Source organism: Cibotium barometz, chromosome 30 (assembly GCF_041138505.1).
Source record: "Cibotium barometz isolate CiBa-2024 chromosome 30, ASM4113850v1, whole genome shotgun sequence".
NCBI lineage: Eukaryota > Viridiplantae > Streptophyta > Polypodiopsida > Cyatheales > Cibotiaceae > Cibotium > Cibotium barometz.
In genome coordinates this window covers 25,374,251-25,390,284 of record NC_141075.1, presented here as the reverse complement: position 1 = coordinate 25,390,284, position 16,034 = coordinate 25,374,251, and the positions used below count along the sequence as shown (strand labels likewise).

Genomic DNA, 16,034 nt, shown 5'->3' with positions numbered 1-16,034 from the left:
AAGAAAAACAAAGACAATGAGAAGGGAAAAGTATTGGTGCTCAAGAGCAAGATGGATGCTGGAGTACATGCGAGAATCATAACCATGTCAAATACACAGAAATATAGGATGAAACATCGCCCGATGTTTGCACGACAGATACTGATCATTTTTTATTTTGTTTTGCTGAATGTAAAATCCACATGCTAGAACACATACCTCATACACACAAATCATACATCATGCTAAATCCACATGCTAGAACACATACCTCATACACAAATCATACATCATGCTCTAGTACATGAATATTACCTCACACCCAAATTGCCATCTTTACTCTGAGACCTCGTAATTGTAGTATTATCCTACATAATACATTCTTGGTAGTAACAAATGATAGTCATGCATAATCACTTGTTTTTCCTTCCCTTATGTTTCTCGTGCACCTACTTGATGCTAGTATGCCCTCTTCCTCGTGTATAAGTTCATAGAAGTGTGCCCTTTCATGTGTGCTGTATGAAGAAAACTTGCCTGATTCCCAGGCCACCACCACAGAAGCATGTTATACTGAACTAACGGGCTGAAATTTTTCCCAAAAGATGTCCATGTTCATGCTACATGTTTCCCTTGCGCTCCCATCTCTCCTTTGTATCAAGGCTACAAAGTGGAAACATAATGAGCCTTGTAAAAATTACCCAGTAACAAAAAATATTGTTGCTTTAAAGTCCCAAAATCGCCTATCGTACTCGTATACGTCCAAGCATCAAAGGGAAAACTACTAAACTGAACCTTAACTAGACCACCCCAGATACATGTTTCTGCCTAAAAGAATCAAAATTTGAGCAATTGAGGCAAGGACATAAGGACATACCCCCAATGCAGTTTATGAGGCCTTTTCCTTGGAAGGTTTGCTTTTTCGAGCTATCATCAAAAGCCAACAAACATCAATGAGAACATTAACAGACATTTTGATACAAGATCGCAGACATACAGGCATTGACAAACTATAAAGCAAATTCCTCTCCATTACTTACCCTAAAATATGCCCATTTGCATAACTCTATATCAATAGTTAGCTGTGCATGACTCTTTAAAGCATGCGCAAGCAAAAAAATAATTAAAAAGAATTGAGGTAGTTAAGGGGTCAAAAATCCTAGTTAGCTGTTTCAAAGGGGGGTGGGAATGGTCACCATCCTGTGTGTAACCAGTGTAATCTTATCAAGAAGCATACACTCGAGACATAAAATGACACAACTTTCTAGCAATCAATCCATAAATAGAAATAACACACTATGTGTATGTGCCAATGATCATGATTAAACTATATAGTCACCCAGGTTACTAATATCAACAATGGTCTTCTTGATCATTTCTTGAAGCGTGAAACCTAAAACTTCTAGCAGAACTGATATATTCAGTGAGAAGCTAATAACTCCTCCATATGAGCTTTGTTTGAACTCAAAATTTGTCCATTTCGAACACAATGTGATCTACAACATTGCAGAATAAAGTGTAGCCACATTCTTCACCATTTGGCTGCAACAAGCACCTCTCCAGCACGCTGTTTTTGTTTACCCAAAGCTGCAGAGTTTTGAGCTGAAACTGTGTTAAGGCTTAGCAATCCCTCCTCTCTTATCTTCTACGTACCCCTTCTCACCAACTTGGAATTACATTTTCTCTAGTTTCCTAATCATGATCAATTCCAACAATCTAGATCAGTGCTAGTTTACAAGGTGTATGTGATGGGAAACCAAACCGTATGTGTAAGTGTGCCTATGTGTGTGAACAGCCTCTAAAGGCTAGATATTATGTATGTGCGTGTGTAGTAAGCAGTGATGTCAGCAGATGTGCCATTTGTCATTGCTAGTGTGTGTGTGATTGAGTCGAAAGATAAGGCTCTAAGCCTATAAAAGCATTGTACTTGGTTAAAGATTTACAACATCATTAATCTAATCATCATTGAGTCGTGCAAAACTTTGAGCTTTGTCATCTCTCTCTCTCATCTCATTGTCTCCCACCATGAGTGTCTTTCATCCACCTAGCCTGCGCAACATTTGGTATCAGAGCCATTGCCACCAGTGCCTTCCTGCCTGTTTATGCGACATTGCCACTGCCATCTCTGCTTTTTACTGGCGCCGCCTTTAGGGCTACCATTCCACTGCCAAGGTGGTGGAGCTTGTGATAGGGCCACCGGTTGGGCTGGGCTGGGCTGGGCTGGCAAGCTGCTCCACCAACTCGGTGGACTGGTGGTGGTGGGGGGCCTTTGCGAGCTAGAATAGATTGTGTTTCATTCTATGAGAAAAAGAGGAGAGATGTGGTCAAAAAGTTTCTCTTGGAATTTGAGAATTACATGCGAAATGGATGCCAGAGAGGTACTTCAAGGACTATCCAAATATACTTCAAGCTTATGAGGAAGCGGTTGGTTCAAATATATTTGAAGTACAGGTATATCAATGTCTTGCGATCAAGATAGATTCAAGAGGGAGGAATTGTACCTCTAGCCCTCTTCATTGTATATATATATTGGACTGGAATTGATCATTATTTTGCTTATGATGGTTACTTGGACATGCTCTAGTTGGGTGGCAACGATGCCCGATAGCCCAAAGAGCAAGATTTGTATATTGGAGGCAACGATGCCAGATGACCCATTGATGGCAACGATGCCAAAATGAGATTTGTATATGGGAGGCAACGATGCCAAATGATCCATTGATGACAATGATCCCAAATATCTTGGACTTCGCACTCGGGCGGTCCAGATGGCCCAGATGACTATTGATGAATTCTCGGGCAGTCCCAGTGACCAGATGGCCTTGAGCGAACTCTCGGGCGGTCCTACTAACCAAATGGCCTAGAGTGATAGTTTGAGCCGTTTTCCTTGGGAGCCAAGTAGCTCAGCATGGTTTCCAGAAGGCCCAGATGACTATTGATGAATTCTCGGGCAGTCCCAATGACCAGATGGCCTTGAGCGAACTCTCGGGCGGTCCTACTCACCAGATGGCCTAGAGCGATAGTTTGAGCCGTTTTCCTCGAGAGCCAAATAGCTCAGCATGGTTTCCGATGAAACCAGATAGGACAATCCATGAACAAGAGGATCATTACTTGTGCACTGCATATTGATGTATGTTTGAATTTCTTTGACTTTGTGTGCTGTTTTTGATGTGTGGACAATGCTTGGATTTATGGCATGTGATTGTCCACTGGGCTCCAGACTACCTGGCCAGTACCTAGAATACCCAGTAGACCCGAATGATACATACTTGTTTGTTGACTAGCTTGTGTCTTGTTTTTGCAGAAGGCAAGTATGCATTTATTATATCTAACACATGTGACAGGCTACAAAGATGTACCATCAAGAACAAGGACATTGGTCAAAGAAAAGGCACAGAGATGTTGCTAGATGAGCGGAAGGCATGGCATATATGAGGAAAGACCAAATGCACAAGATCACCAGATGGGGCTAGTACCAAGAACATATGGATATACTTAGAACATATGGATGTACTTGGAAAAATATGGATATCCTTGGAACACTTTCAGTCCGTAGTTGAGGACAACTGTGATGTAAGAGGGAGGGAATGTAACTATTTGGCGCTCCTTGCTCTATTTCACATGATAGAACCCTTGCCCAGACACCACACAGGTGGAAGAAGGCATGGGGACAGGGACCGTAAGGTTTGCTTAAGAAAAAGCACCAATCTTGGTCAAAAAGCAAGAAAAAGCAAAAAGTCAAACTAAGTTGACCACAAGCCGGAGGCACCACTAGGAAGAGGAGACTAAGCCGGACCAAAAAGCTAAAAACGGTTTTTTAAAAAGCAACTCCAAGGCCAAAAAGCAAGGCCCTGAAGTTAGAAAAGCAAAGTTAAAGAACTTTGACAATAGTGAGTAATATTTTATTATAAAGTGAAAAGCAAAGGGAAAAAGGCAAAAGTAAAAGCTTGGTTAAGCTTTTGGCAAAAAGCAGAGCCCTCTTCAAGTATAAAAAGGCTTGAACCTCTCTTGTAGCATCATGAAGGAGATTGCGGAGTATGTGTGTGGGCACCATTATGATCATGGAGAGCTTCGTCTTTGCCATCAACACCTTCTGCAACTTGCTTTTCAGATGTACGGTCAGCCCTAGACTTGTATAGGCATACGCATGGGCGATACGGACAAGTGAATGGAGCTGTACGGACCTGTCTAGAGCCGTACAGACTGAAAATTTCAGAAACCCTAAAACTGCTCCAAAAACCCTAAAAACTTCTTTTTGCAGGTTTTTATCACCCGAAAACCATTAAAACAAGTTTTATATCAGTTTTCTTGCCAGAAAGAGCTTTTCAATGGTTTTCTTCATCGACAAGACTATAAGAGTTGTGGAGATTACTCATGGGATGAGCGAGTGATTCTTGAACTTAAACTTGGACTAGAATCTAGACTTGGATTTGGATTTGGACCTCGAACTTGAACTTGAATCTGGACTTGGATTTGGATTTGGATCTAGACTTGGATTTGGACTTGGATCTGGACTTGGGCTTGTTCTTGGACTTGGACTTGGACTTGGACTTGGACTTGGATCTAGATATTGGATCTGGGTCCTCAATGAGGCTGTGCGGAATCCTAGAGCTCGCATGCCTATCATGCCTCCATGGGTCCTCTAGGGACATAATAACTGGGGTGTGATCTAAAAAAGTAGTGCCTGCCAAGATACCAATCATGCCCCCACGGCTCTGCAAGCCCGCTCATCAATGTAAAACCTGTCAAGTCTAGAGAGGTTGGGGAAGGTGCTCCTCCTATCTAATCTCGAGAAACTAAGGCTCTCGGGGCTGCACCCAAATTCTACAGGATGCCAAGGGTCCTGTCCCCTAAGTACCAGTATCATCTTTTTCCAGGCAGAGTACTCTGCTCCCGAGACTCTGGCCATGCCTCCTCCAGTCTGTCCTCTGCTACCTCTATCATGTTAAAGTCACCACCCATGCACCAGAAGTTAGCGTCGGGAAGGGCTTGCCGGACTGTGCTCCAAAAGAGAGCCCTACCTAGAGCGGCATTCGGGGCATAAACATTGAGGAAGCCAATGCTATCCTCTCCAATCAAAATGGTAACCCACTGTGCTCGCCCCTAGTCTATAACTCCTGAGCCTATCACTGTCAGCAAAAGCTGCTCACTGATAGAAATACAAACTCCTCCTTGTGTTCCTGAGGGGCAGAAGGATGAAGACTAGAAAGTATGGCTCCTACCTGATAAAATCATCCCGCATCAACAGGTGTGCCCCTTAGAGAGGTGATGCTCCTGGAGGAAAAGAAAGCATTGAGGCCCCCCTAAACCCTTTATGTTCCACGAGACTATCCGCATATCTATCTCTGTGTGAGGCGGAACTCGCGTAACTACCCTCCACTCGAAGACTCTTGAGCGCGAGGGTTCAGACGGGGAATAATCACAATCCATCCTGGGGCGAAGGTGCACCAAGTGGGCGCAGATCCTGTCCGAGCGTGAGAGTATGCGTACTCTGGACACCATCGATCACAATGGAGGTACCTGTAAGAAGCGGGAAGAGGTACTATGACAGAAGTATGCATGAACACAAAAAACAGCACCTCCAGGTTGGAGGCCACCATCTCCCCGTCCTCGTTTCTGTGGCCTGAGCCTCCAAGCTCCATCCTAGCCAATGGCCAAAGATAGGTGAGTATGTCGGTGATGTTGTCACCAATTGGCCGACCATTTGGTCCATTCCTAGTTTTTGCGTCTCGTTCACTTGAGGCCAGGCCGGTGTCTCATGTGAAGAGGCCAGTATTTTGCTGACATGGACGGGAGCCAGATTGGTGCCACCCGTGTGTTAGCAGGATGGTGTCGTATGGACGGGAGCCAGACCAGTGCCACCCGTGTATGACCTGGACTGTGTTCGATCCATGGGACTGTCACGCCATGGAAGAACCAGTATTCGTGCCGTGTTTTGCCTATGGGACTGTCACACCATAGGGAAACTCGTGCCTGGAACTGTGTCTTACCTATGGGACTGTCACTCCATAGGAAGACCAGGTTTTTATGTTTTATGTCGTGCCAGTTTTGTGCCGACAGATATTTTGTACATGTTCCATGAACGGGAGATATGTCCATGTTACTATTTGCACATGCACACATATTTTGCATGTTTGAAACTGTTTTCGCATGACATGTATTCGTGTGTTTGCCTGCTTGACGTGTTACTTACTGAGCGGGGACGCCTGCCAGTGAGTCGTGAAGTCTGCTCTGTATTCTGACGAGTTTCAGTGCATGTGAACAGGTGGTAAGTATATGGTACATGTTGTTAAATGTTATTTAATTCTAACCCCTTTGTTTTATAAGGTTAGGGGTTCACACTCATTTAAAAGTGGGCACCCCCTTTGGGCACCCACTTAGGGGCCAAGGTGGGGAGCCTCACTTTTAAGTGAGTGTGGGGGTGGGCAAGGTCACCCACCCCCACTAATCCCCCACATGCAAACGTGGGTATGACCAAGGTTAACTCCACTTTCAACTTTATTAAAAAAAAGGGCCCCCCTTCAAGCGTTGAAGGCATCGCATCTACCTGGCGTTGATCCATCACCCATCGCTTCCTTCTAGCGTTGGATCCATCAACCGGCTGCTCCTCCTACGCAAAGGGGACTGCTCATACTACTGGCTGCGCCTACTCTCCTGCAGGCGGTTTTCATCTCCACAAGCACTGCTGCGGCTTTTCTCCTCAGACGGCTGGCTGCAACTACAGGCGGCTGCCATATTTTCTACTGTACGGCTAGAGCCAGGCGCCTGTGTACAGCAGCCAGGAGCCTGTATACAGCAGCCAGGTGCCTTTCCTCCCACAGGCTGGCTGCAACCACTCCTGCAGGCGGCTGCCTTCTCTTTACCTCTATTGCTGGCGACTGAACCTCTGGATGCTGGCTGCGTTTCTGTACAACCAGGCAACCAACTCTTGCATCTACACCACCTTCTCTCCTGCAGGTGACTGTGCGCCTCCATCTCCTCCATCAGGCTACCTTTCATCCACTGCAGTCAGCAAGGCATTTCTCTCCTAAGGCGGCTACTCCAACTTCTTTTGGGCAAGAGGTTGGGTCTTCTTTCATAGGCGGTTGCTCTCTCTTCTTCAGGAGACTGTATCTTTCTACAGGCCACTACTCCCCTCGACGTGCTGTTGCTTCTTGGTGTTCGTCACTAGGAACGGCACACATGGGTATTGGTTTCCTATCAACCATCTACAAGTAAGTGATTTACAGATTTGAGAAAGGTATTATATGTTTAAATCTGATAAAGGATTCGCTCGGCCAACACCCGTTCGGTGCCGGGTTGTCCAAGCTGTGTTGGCGAACCTCGGTCCAAAGGTGCTGAGATCGGGAGAGCCAGGCGTTAGTACGAGAGCGCCTGTTTGTGCGTGGTCTCGGAACACCAGTGAGGTGCTCTCCGCGGAGTCCAGTGAAAGCACAGGACCGTAGCGATTGGGCCACACTAGTGGTCGTTCTGCTTCGAGTTTCTTCATCGAAATCCGAGCCTATTTGTTTGGTACTGTTTTCATATGTACATGGACATTATCTGGTTCTCAGAACCCATGGAGCATTGTATTCATTAAATACTCCCAATAAATATATTATATATTGAGGGGGGGGTCGGCCCGTTCCGGCCCCAGTGCTGGTGTCCATCTTTTCATTTCTGTTCATTTAAATTTTCAAGTTGTTTTAAGTTGTCCATTTCAAATTTGTGGTTTTAAAGTTGTGCTATTAAGCGTGTGGGTGTCCAACGGAGTCTTTCCCACTTGACGGGATCGGTTTCATTGGTATCAGAGCACGGTTGTTTCCCTCTTCCTAGTGGGGAAACGAACCTGTGTACTGGACATCCCGCTTTTAGCAAACTTTGAACACAATGGACAGCCAAGGCAACCCTTTGGAAGTACCAAATTCGAGGGGTCCCTCTAGTGCTTCTCGTGGGTCTGATGCCCTGCGTGGTAGGCACAAGCCCCTTGAAAGGGTTATGGATAGTGAATCCAAGGGTCAACTGTCTCCAGGGAAGACAGTTATGCTTGAACAAGACCCTGATGCTATGAGGGCTGAAATGGAACATATGAGAAAACTTTTGCACGCTCAAGAGCAAGAATTAAAGTTTTTGCATGAAGATCCACATCTGCAAAGTGCTATTGAAGCCAGGAAGGCTGATGCTATGGTTGATGTAACCTTTGAATCAATGGCTCGTGAAGTGGGCAAGAAACCAAGGGAGTTGGCACTTGCCTATCTCCTTCGCAAAGGTGAAATCAAAGAGGGGGATGACGGAGAGCTAAAATTCAGAAATCCACCTCGTTTGAAGCTTGGAGATCCCGCATCCCAGAGGCTGAAATCTTTTATGCAAAAGGAAGAGGTGACTGTCACCTCTCGTCATGCATCCTCTCCCCAAGGCACTAAGCCTGACAGATTTATGTATGCCAGTGCTCATGGAGGGCACGAAAGTCACATGCATGCAAGATATGTATCTCATGGTGACAGGTCTGCTTCCAGAAAAATTTTGCCTTCTGAGTTGTCTCATGGAGAGACTATGCTATATGCAAGTAAGTCACATGCATCTGAGCTTCGAGTTCGTGGAGCACATGCCACCGTGCCCCATGAAGCTTCTATGACGGCCCATGGAGCCCATGCAGACAGGGCTACCCCGTTGGATAAGGGGAAAAGAAAAAGAGAGGACCATGAGCCTCATGCCAGGAAGCTCAAGGAGTTCAAAGCAGGTGATAAATCTGTCAAATTTGATGTCTTTCATGGTGAACATGATGCTTCTAAGGTGTTAGCGTTTGTGGCACAGTTCGACATTGCTTTTAGCGATGAGGACTTTACAGAAAAGTCGAAGGTGCGCCATGCTAGCATGTTTCTGAAAGGGACTGCTGCCCATTGGTGGATCACCGAAAAGATCACCAAGGATCCCATCTCTACTTGGAAGGAATTCAAAGATAGATTTTATGCTCAGTTCCTGCCACCCAATGCAGAGCAAACTCTCACTCAAAAGTGGGACAGGCTGGAACAAAAAGATAATGAGAGTGTGCAACAGTATGTTAACAAATTTTGGAAAGTGTTGCTGGAAGTGACTCCCTTCATGCTAATCACAGAAGATGAAAGAAAGAGGAAGTTTCGTTCTGGATTGCAACCAGCATATAGATCGGGTATTGAATTGCACCCAAAACATACGTTGCAACAACTCACAGCTTCTGCCCTTGCTACAGAGCAATTGGTGCTCAAGATCAAACAGGATCAAGGAGGTTCCAAGGCGAAGGACAAGGCTGCCCCAAATCAGCAAAAGGGCGGACAGCCATCTAAAAAGAACTTCCGGGAGCCTTACAAGCGTGGTAAAGCTGAAAATTACACATCTAAAGATCAGGGCCCAAGAAAGAACAAATTCGGCTTAACCCCGGAGCAAAGAGAGCAATATGCTAAGGATGGAAAATGCTTTTCTTGTGGTAGCAAAGACCACATGTTCCGACAATGCCCAGATCGTAAACCAAAGCACGAGGACAAGCACACCAAAGCAAATGTTCATGCAGTTCCTGATGTGCAAGGTAATTCAGGTCATGATGCAAAAGAGCGTATGGTTTGCAAGGCTTGGGGGCAAATCAAGGATCAGCCCGCACTCTTCATGTTTGATGACTGTGCAACTGACAATTTCATCTCTATGCAAATGGCAGCTGCATTGGGAATTGAGGTTGAAAATATGGGACCTCAGATTGAAGCTGAAGCTGCATTTATTGGCAAAGAGGTGCAGGTTACCCCTTTGATTGGGAAGTTGCGTATCCATATACAGGGCTATCTTGATAATGAGCATTTCCTAGTTGCTCCACTGAATGGATGTGATGTATTGTTGGGCAAGCCGTGGCACCATAGGCTTGAGCCCCGCAAAGACTATAAGTCTAATATGATTTCTTTTATGCATAAAGGCCGCATGCATTTTATTGATGCTGGCAAAGAAGGGGATTCCATCCCAGTTGTATCACACATCCAAATTAATAAAGCAATGAAAAAGAGTCTTTCAGCGTACTTGGTTTTTGTGCGTGATAGTCTTGTGCCAAATCATCAAAATGTGGATGCTATGTCTAATGATAGGCTGAATTTTCTTAATGCATTCAACGACTGTTTTGCTGACTCGTTGCCAGGTGAATTACCTCCTCAAAGGCCCGAAGATCACCGCATAGATCTTGTGCCAGGTAATTCTCCACCTAACAAACCCGCATACCGAGTGAGTGCCGCACAACAAGAAGAAATTATGAAGCAGGTAAACGAGCTTTTAGAGAAAGGTTTGGTTCAGCCCAGTTGCTCACCTTACTGCTCTCCTGTGCTTCTTGTTCAAAAGAAGGACGGATCATTCCGTATGTGTGTAGACTATAGAGCTTTGAACAAGCTTACCATCAAGAACAGATTCCCAATTCCACGTATTGATGATATCTTGGATAAGCTTGATGGCTCAGCCTGCTTTAGCAGACTTGATTTGAAGAGTGGTTATCACCAGATACGCGTGGTACCACAAGATGTCCATAAGACTGCATTCAGGACAGCCTTCGGATTATATGAATTCTTGGTAATGCCTTTTGGTCTCACCAATGCTCCTGCTACTTTTAATCGTATGATGGATAGGATATTCCGACCCCATCGCAAGTTTACAGGAGTCTTCTTTGATGATATCTTGGTTTTCTCCAAGAATGAGCAGGAACACAGAACTCATTTGGTCACAGTGTTCGAAGAGTTACGGAAGCATAAACTTTTCGTCAATGTCAAGAAAAGTGAGGTTTTCCTTTCAGAGATTCATTATCTAGGACATATTGTATCCAAGGATGGAGTTACAATGGATCCTGCAAAGATAGAGACTATTCGGAATTGGCCCGAATTGCAAAACGTACATCAAGTACGTAGTTTTCTGGGATTATGTTCGTATTACAGGCGTTTCATAAGGCATTTTGCTATGATTGCCACTCCTCTACATGATCTCACGAAAAAGAAAACTGTTTTCAAATGGACTTCAAAGGAACAGGATGCTTTCTTGCAGCTCAAGCATGCCATCATATGTGGTCCAGTATTGATTGTTCCTGACTTGCACAAGTCATTCGTGGTTGAATGTGATGCTTGCGGTGATTGCATAGGAGCTGTCCTAAATCAAGAAGGGCATGCAGTTGCATACGAGAGCCGTCGTTTGCATGATGCTGAGCTTCATATGGATATCTATGAGAAAGAGCTCTTGGCTGTAATTCACGCCTTAAAGATTTGGAAACATTACCTTCTTGGGGCTGAATTTGTAGTCAAGACAGATCATCAAAGCTTGAGATACTTTCTATCTCAAACCAAGCTTTCAGAGAAGCAGATGAGAATGGCAAATTTTCTTTCCATGTTTCATTTTCAGATTATGCATACTCCAGGAAAGAAAAATGTCGTGGCCGATGCACTATCTAGGAGGCCTTATGTTGCTGCAGTCTCAGTGGCCTCTCATGGAGATCTATCTGCTATGAGAGATTTGTATCATTTGGATGCTGATTTTTGCCATATTTGGACTGATTTGATGGCTGGTCATTCACATGCCTCTTATGTTATCAACGAGGGTTATCTCATGAAGGATAATTGCCTATGTGTGGTGAAGGATTTGCGTTCAAAGGTTATGGACGAATGTCACGCTCCACCATATGCTGGTCATAGAGGTATTATGCCTACTACTCGCATGATTCAGAGGTACTTCTTTTGGCCAAGCATGCGTAAAGACATTGAGGCTTATGTGCGTGCATGTATTACTTGCCAAAAGGTGAAATTTGATAGGCAAAAGCCTCCAGGTTTGCTTCAGCCATTGCCTATTCCCTCGCAACCTTGGGAAAGTATCACGATGGATTTTATTATGGATTTGCCTAGATCCCAGCATGGGAATGATGCTATTTGGACTATTGTGGACAGGTTTAGCAAGCAAGCTCACTTCTTGCCCGTCAAGAAAACCATTAAAGCTGATCATATGGTAAAGCTTTTTCTTGCTAATATTTTCAAGCATCATGGTATGCCTAAATCCATTGTTGGGGATAGAGATCCCAGGACTACAAGCCTATTTTGGAGGGCTTTATTTGATAATATGGGTACTAAGCTTGAGTTTTCATCAGCTTATCATCCCCAAACGGATGGCCAAAGTGAAGCTGCAAATTCAGCAGTGTTGGATTTGTTGAAATGTTATGTAGCAGATCAAAAGAGTGCATGGGAGAAGTATCTTCCACTTGTTGAGTTTGCCTACAACAATACGATCCATGCTTCCACAGGAAAGGCTCCGTTTGAGATTATTTATGGCAGAGTGGTCTTGCCACCCATCCTTCGTACCAAGGATGAGATTTTTGCAGCTGATGAATATGTTCGTGACTTGGATGTTGCCTTTGGTCAGGTGCGGACAGCCATTGCAAGATCTCAGGATAAGCATAAAATGGCTGCTGACAAGCATAGAAGGGACATGAAAGTCAAAGAAGGTGATTGGGTATTGCTGAAATTTGAGAAGGCTAGGCTTCGGAAGAGGCCAGGACGAGAAGGATCATATCCTAAGCTTTCTCCTCGCTATTATGGACCCTTCAAGGTGATTCACAAAATCAATGAAGTGTCCTACAGGCTTGCTTTACCTAGTCATTGGAAGATTCACAATGCTTTTCATGTGAGTCTATTTCGGAAATATGTGGGGCCAGATCCTGATGAGCCTGTCACAGAAGATCCGCCAGAAATTGAAGAGCTTGAGGAGATCCTCCAGCCAGAACAGATTGTTTTTCACAAGGAGAGAAAGCTACCTGCAGGAAAGCTTTCCAGGAGATACCTTGTGAAGTTTAAGAATTATTTGCCTATTGATGCCAAATGGGTAAATGAGGATTATTTTGCAGATTATCCGCAGTTATTTGCAGGCATATCTTGAGGCTTTTAAGTTGAGGTCAACTCTTTAGAAGCCCGGGGGGATGTCACCAATTGGCCGACCATTTGGTCCATTCCTAGTTTTTGCGTCTCGTTCACTTGAGGCCAGGCCGGTGTCTCATGTGAAGAGGCCAGTATTTTGCTGACATGGACGGGAGCCAGATTGGTGCCACCCGTGTGTTAGCAGGATGGTGTCGTATGGACGGGAGCCAGACCAGTGCCACCCGTGTATGACCTGGACTGTGTTCGATCCATGGGACTGTCACGCCATGGAAGAACCAGTATTCGTGCCGTGTTTTGCCTATGGGACTGTCACACCATAGGGAAACTCGTGCCTGAAACTGTGTCTTACCTATGGGACTGTCACTCCATAGGAAGACCAGGTTTTTATGTTTTATGTCGTGCCAGTTTTGTGCCGACAGATATTTTGTACATGTTCCATGAACGGGAGATATGTCCATGTTACTATTTGCACATGCACACATATTTTGCATGTTTGAAACTGTTTTCGCATGACATGTATTCATGTGTTTGCCTGCTTGACGTGTTACTTACTGAGCGGGGACGCCTGCCAGTGAGTCGTGAAGTCTGCTCTGTATTCTGACGAGTTTCAGTGCATGTGAACAGGTGGTAAGTATATGGTACATGTTGTTAAATGTTATTTAATTCTAACCCCTTTGTTTTATAAGGTTAGGGGTTCACACTCATTTAAAAGTGGGCAACCCCTTTGGGCACCCACTTAGGGGCCAAGGTGGGGAGCCTCACTTTTAAGTGAGTGTGGGGGTGGGCATGGTCACCCACCCCCACTAATCCCCCACATGCAAACGTGGGTATGACCAAGGTTAACTCCACTTTCAACTTTATTAAAAAAAGGGCCCCCCTTCAAGCGTTGAAGGCATCGCATCTACCTGGCGTTGATCCATCACCCATCGCTTCCTTCTAGCGTTGGATCCATCAACCGGCTGCTCCTCCTACGCAAAGGGGACTGCTCATACTACTGGCTGCGCCTACTCTCCTGCAGGCGGTTATCATCTCCACAAGCACTGCTGCGGCTTTTCTCCTCAGACGGCTGGCTGCAACTACAGGCGGCTGCCATATTTTCTACTGTACGGCTGCAGCCAGGCGCCTGTGTACAGCAGCCAGGAGCCTGTATACAGCAGCCAGGTGCCTTTCCTCCCACAGGCTGGCTGCAACCACTCCTGCAGGCGGCTGCCTTCTCTTTACCTCTATTGCTGGCGACTGAACCTCTGGATGCTGGCTGCGTTTCTGTACAACCAGGCAACCAACTCTTGCATCTACACCACCTTCTCTCCTGCAGGAGACTGTGCACCTCCATCTCCTCCATCAGGCTGCCTTTCATCCACTGCAGTCAGCAAGGCATTTCTCTCCTAAGGCGGCTACTCCAACTTCTTTTGGGCAAGAGGTTGGGTCTTCTTTCATAGGCGGTTGCTCTCTCTTCTTCAGGAGGCTGTATCTTTCTACAGGCCACTACTCCCCTCGACGTGATGTTGCTTCTTGGTGTTCGTCACTAGGAACGGCACACATGGGTATTGGTTTCCTATCAACCATCTACAAGTAAGTGATTTACAGATTTGAGAAAGGTATTATATGTTTAAATCTGATAAAGGATTCGCTCGGCCAACACCCGTTCGGTGCCGGGTTGTCCAAGCTGTGTTGGCGAACCTCGGTCCAAAGGTGCTGAGATCGGGAGAGCCAGGCGTTAGTACGAGAGCGCCTGTTTGTGCGTGGTCTCGGAACACCAGTGAGGTGCTCTCCGCGGAGTCCAGTGAAAGCACAGGACCGTAGCGATTGGGCCACACTAGTGGTCGTTCTGCTTCGAGTTTCTTCATCGAAATCCGAGCCTATTTGTTTGGTACTGTTTTCATATGTACATGGACATTATCTGGTTCTCAGAACCCATGGAGCATTGTATTCATTAAATACTCCCAATAAATATATTATATATTGAGGGGGGGGTCGGCCCGTTCCGGCCCCAGTGCTGGTGTCCATCTTTCCATTTCTGTTCATTTAAATTTTCAAGTTGTTTTAAGTTGTCCATTTCAAATTTGTGGTTTTAAAGTTGTGCTATTAAGCGTGTGGGTGTCCAACGGAGTCTTTCCCACTTGACGGGATCGGTTTCAGATGTGAAGGTCATGAAGATGATGGGAGAGCTCAACCGCCTGACCCTGTATGGCGGCAGTCAAACAGACTCTGAATCCCACTCTCTCCCTGGGGCTTCACTCAAAGGGAAAGAGATGATCATTGCGCCATTCTCTGGTGTAGAGGTTCTATAGTGGTGAAGAACCACACATACCTGAATAGGTGCTAGTGTCTCCTCAAACATATATGTCTCTTCCGTCAGGAGACATCGAAAGAAACTATAATCCACAAGCTGCACCAAGATCCTGGGGACTCCGGCGGGAGAGCCCTCACCGCAGAGGCCGGTAAAGACAGGGGAGGGATGGAGGAGAAGGGGGAGGGGGTAGGGGAGGGGCGTGGGGGCGGAGAGAGGTGTTGCTGGGAGAGATCCATCCGGGAGGAGGGCTGCTAGGAGAGGCTCACCGGGGACACAGCAGGGTCTACCAGCCTCACTGGGCACTGAGAATCTCAGGAGGGATCTCGACGGGAAATCGGCCGCCAAAACAAAGGGGCCAAAGGGGGCAGCTCACCCTGGTGGGGCCCATCGCCAACGGGTGGGTGCTGCGATAAATGCTCATAATGGTTCTCTGACAGAACCAAATCCTCCTCAGCTCCGCCAGCCTGGCGTGCATGATGACGGTGCTCTGCCCAAGTTGTCGACTGATGACCCTGGCACACGCCAACTATCCACCACTCTCTCGCAGCTGTGTCATCCGTAATTGGGACCTGGTGCTCTGCTACTTGAGAACCTGCCTCTCTCTCTCTTTGGTTAAATGGCCCATCTGCCTGCAAATAAAACATTGGCCTAGAAGGCCTGAATACTCCACTCGCTGAAGGATGGGTTCTCCCGGGAGGCATGGGATAGATATAACATGTCCTCCACTACTGCCTTGGTTGTCGCACAAGCAGCAGGGATTCCATCCCTCCACATCTATGTTGCCTCGCCCTCTCGATGGCACCGCCAATCACCAGGAGAAGAGGAAGGACGCCTGGGAAGCAAACTATCATTGGGAAGCCCGACAGGCCAGCAAG

At 46.1% G+C, this 16,034-nt stretch overlaps 1 protein-coding gene across 1 annotated transcript in view; it reads right to left on the bottom strand.

Annotated features, from left to right (window-relative positions):
* Window positions 1-297: 297 nt before the first annotated feature.
* LOC147621314 (uncharacterized) overlaps window positions 298-16,034 on the bottom strand; it is a 55,381-nt gene continuing 39,644 nt past the window's right edge. The window contains exons 6-7 of the mRNA XM_086824536.1: window positions 854-903; window positions 298-639 (exon numbers count right to left, since the gene is read on the bottom strand). Of these exons, the coding sequence (XP_086680662.1) occupies window positions 597-639; window positions 854-903 (93 nt within the window). The 3' untranslated portion in view covers window positions 298-596. The remainder of the gene's footprint in view (window positions 640-853; window positions 904-16,034) is intronic.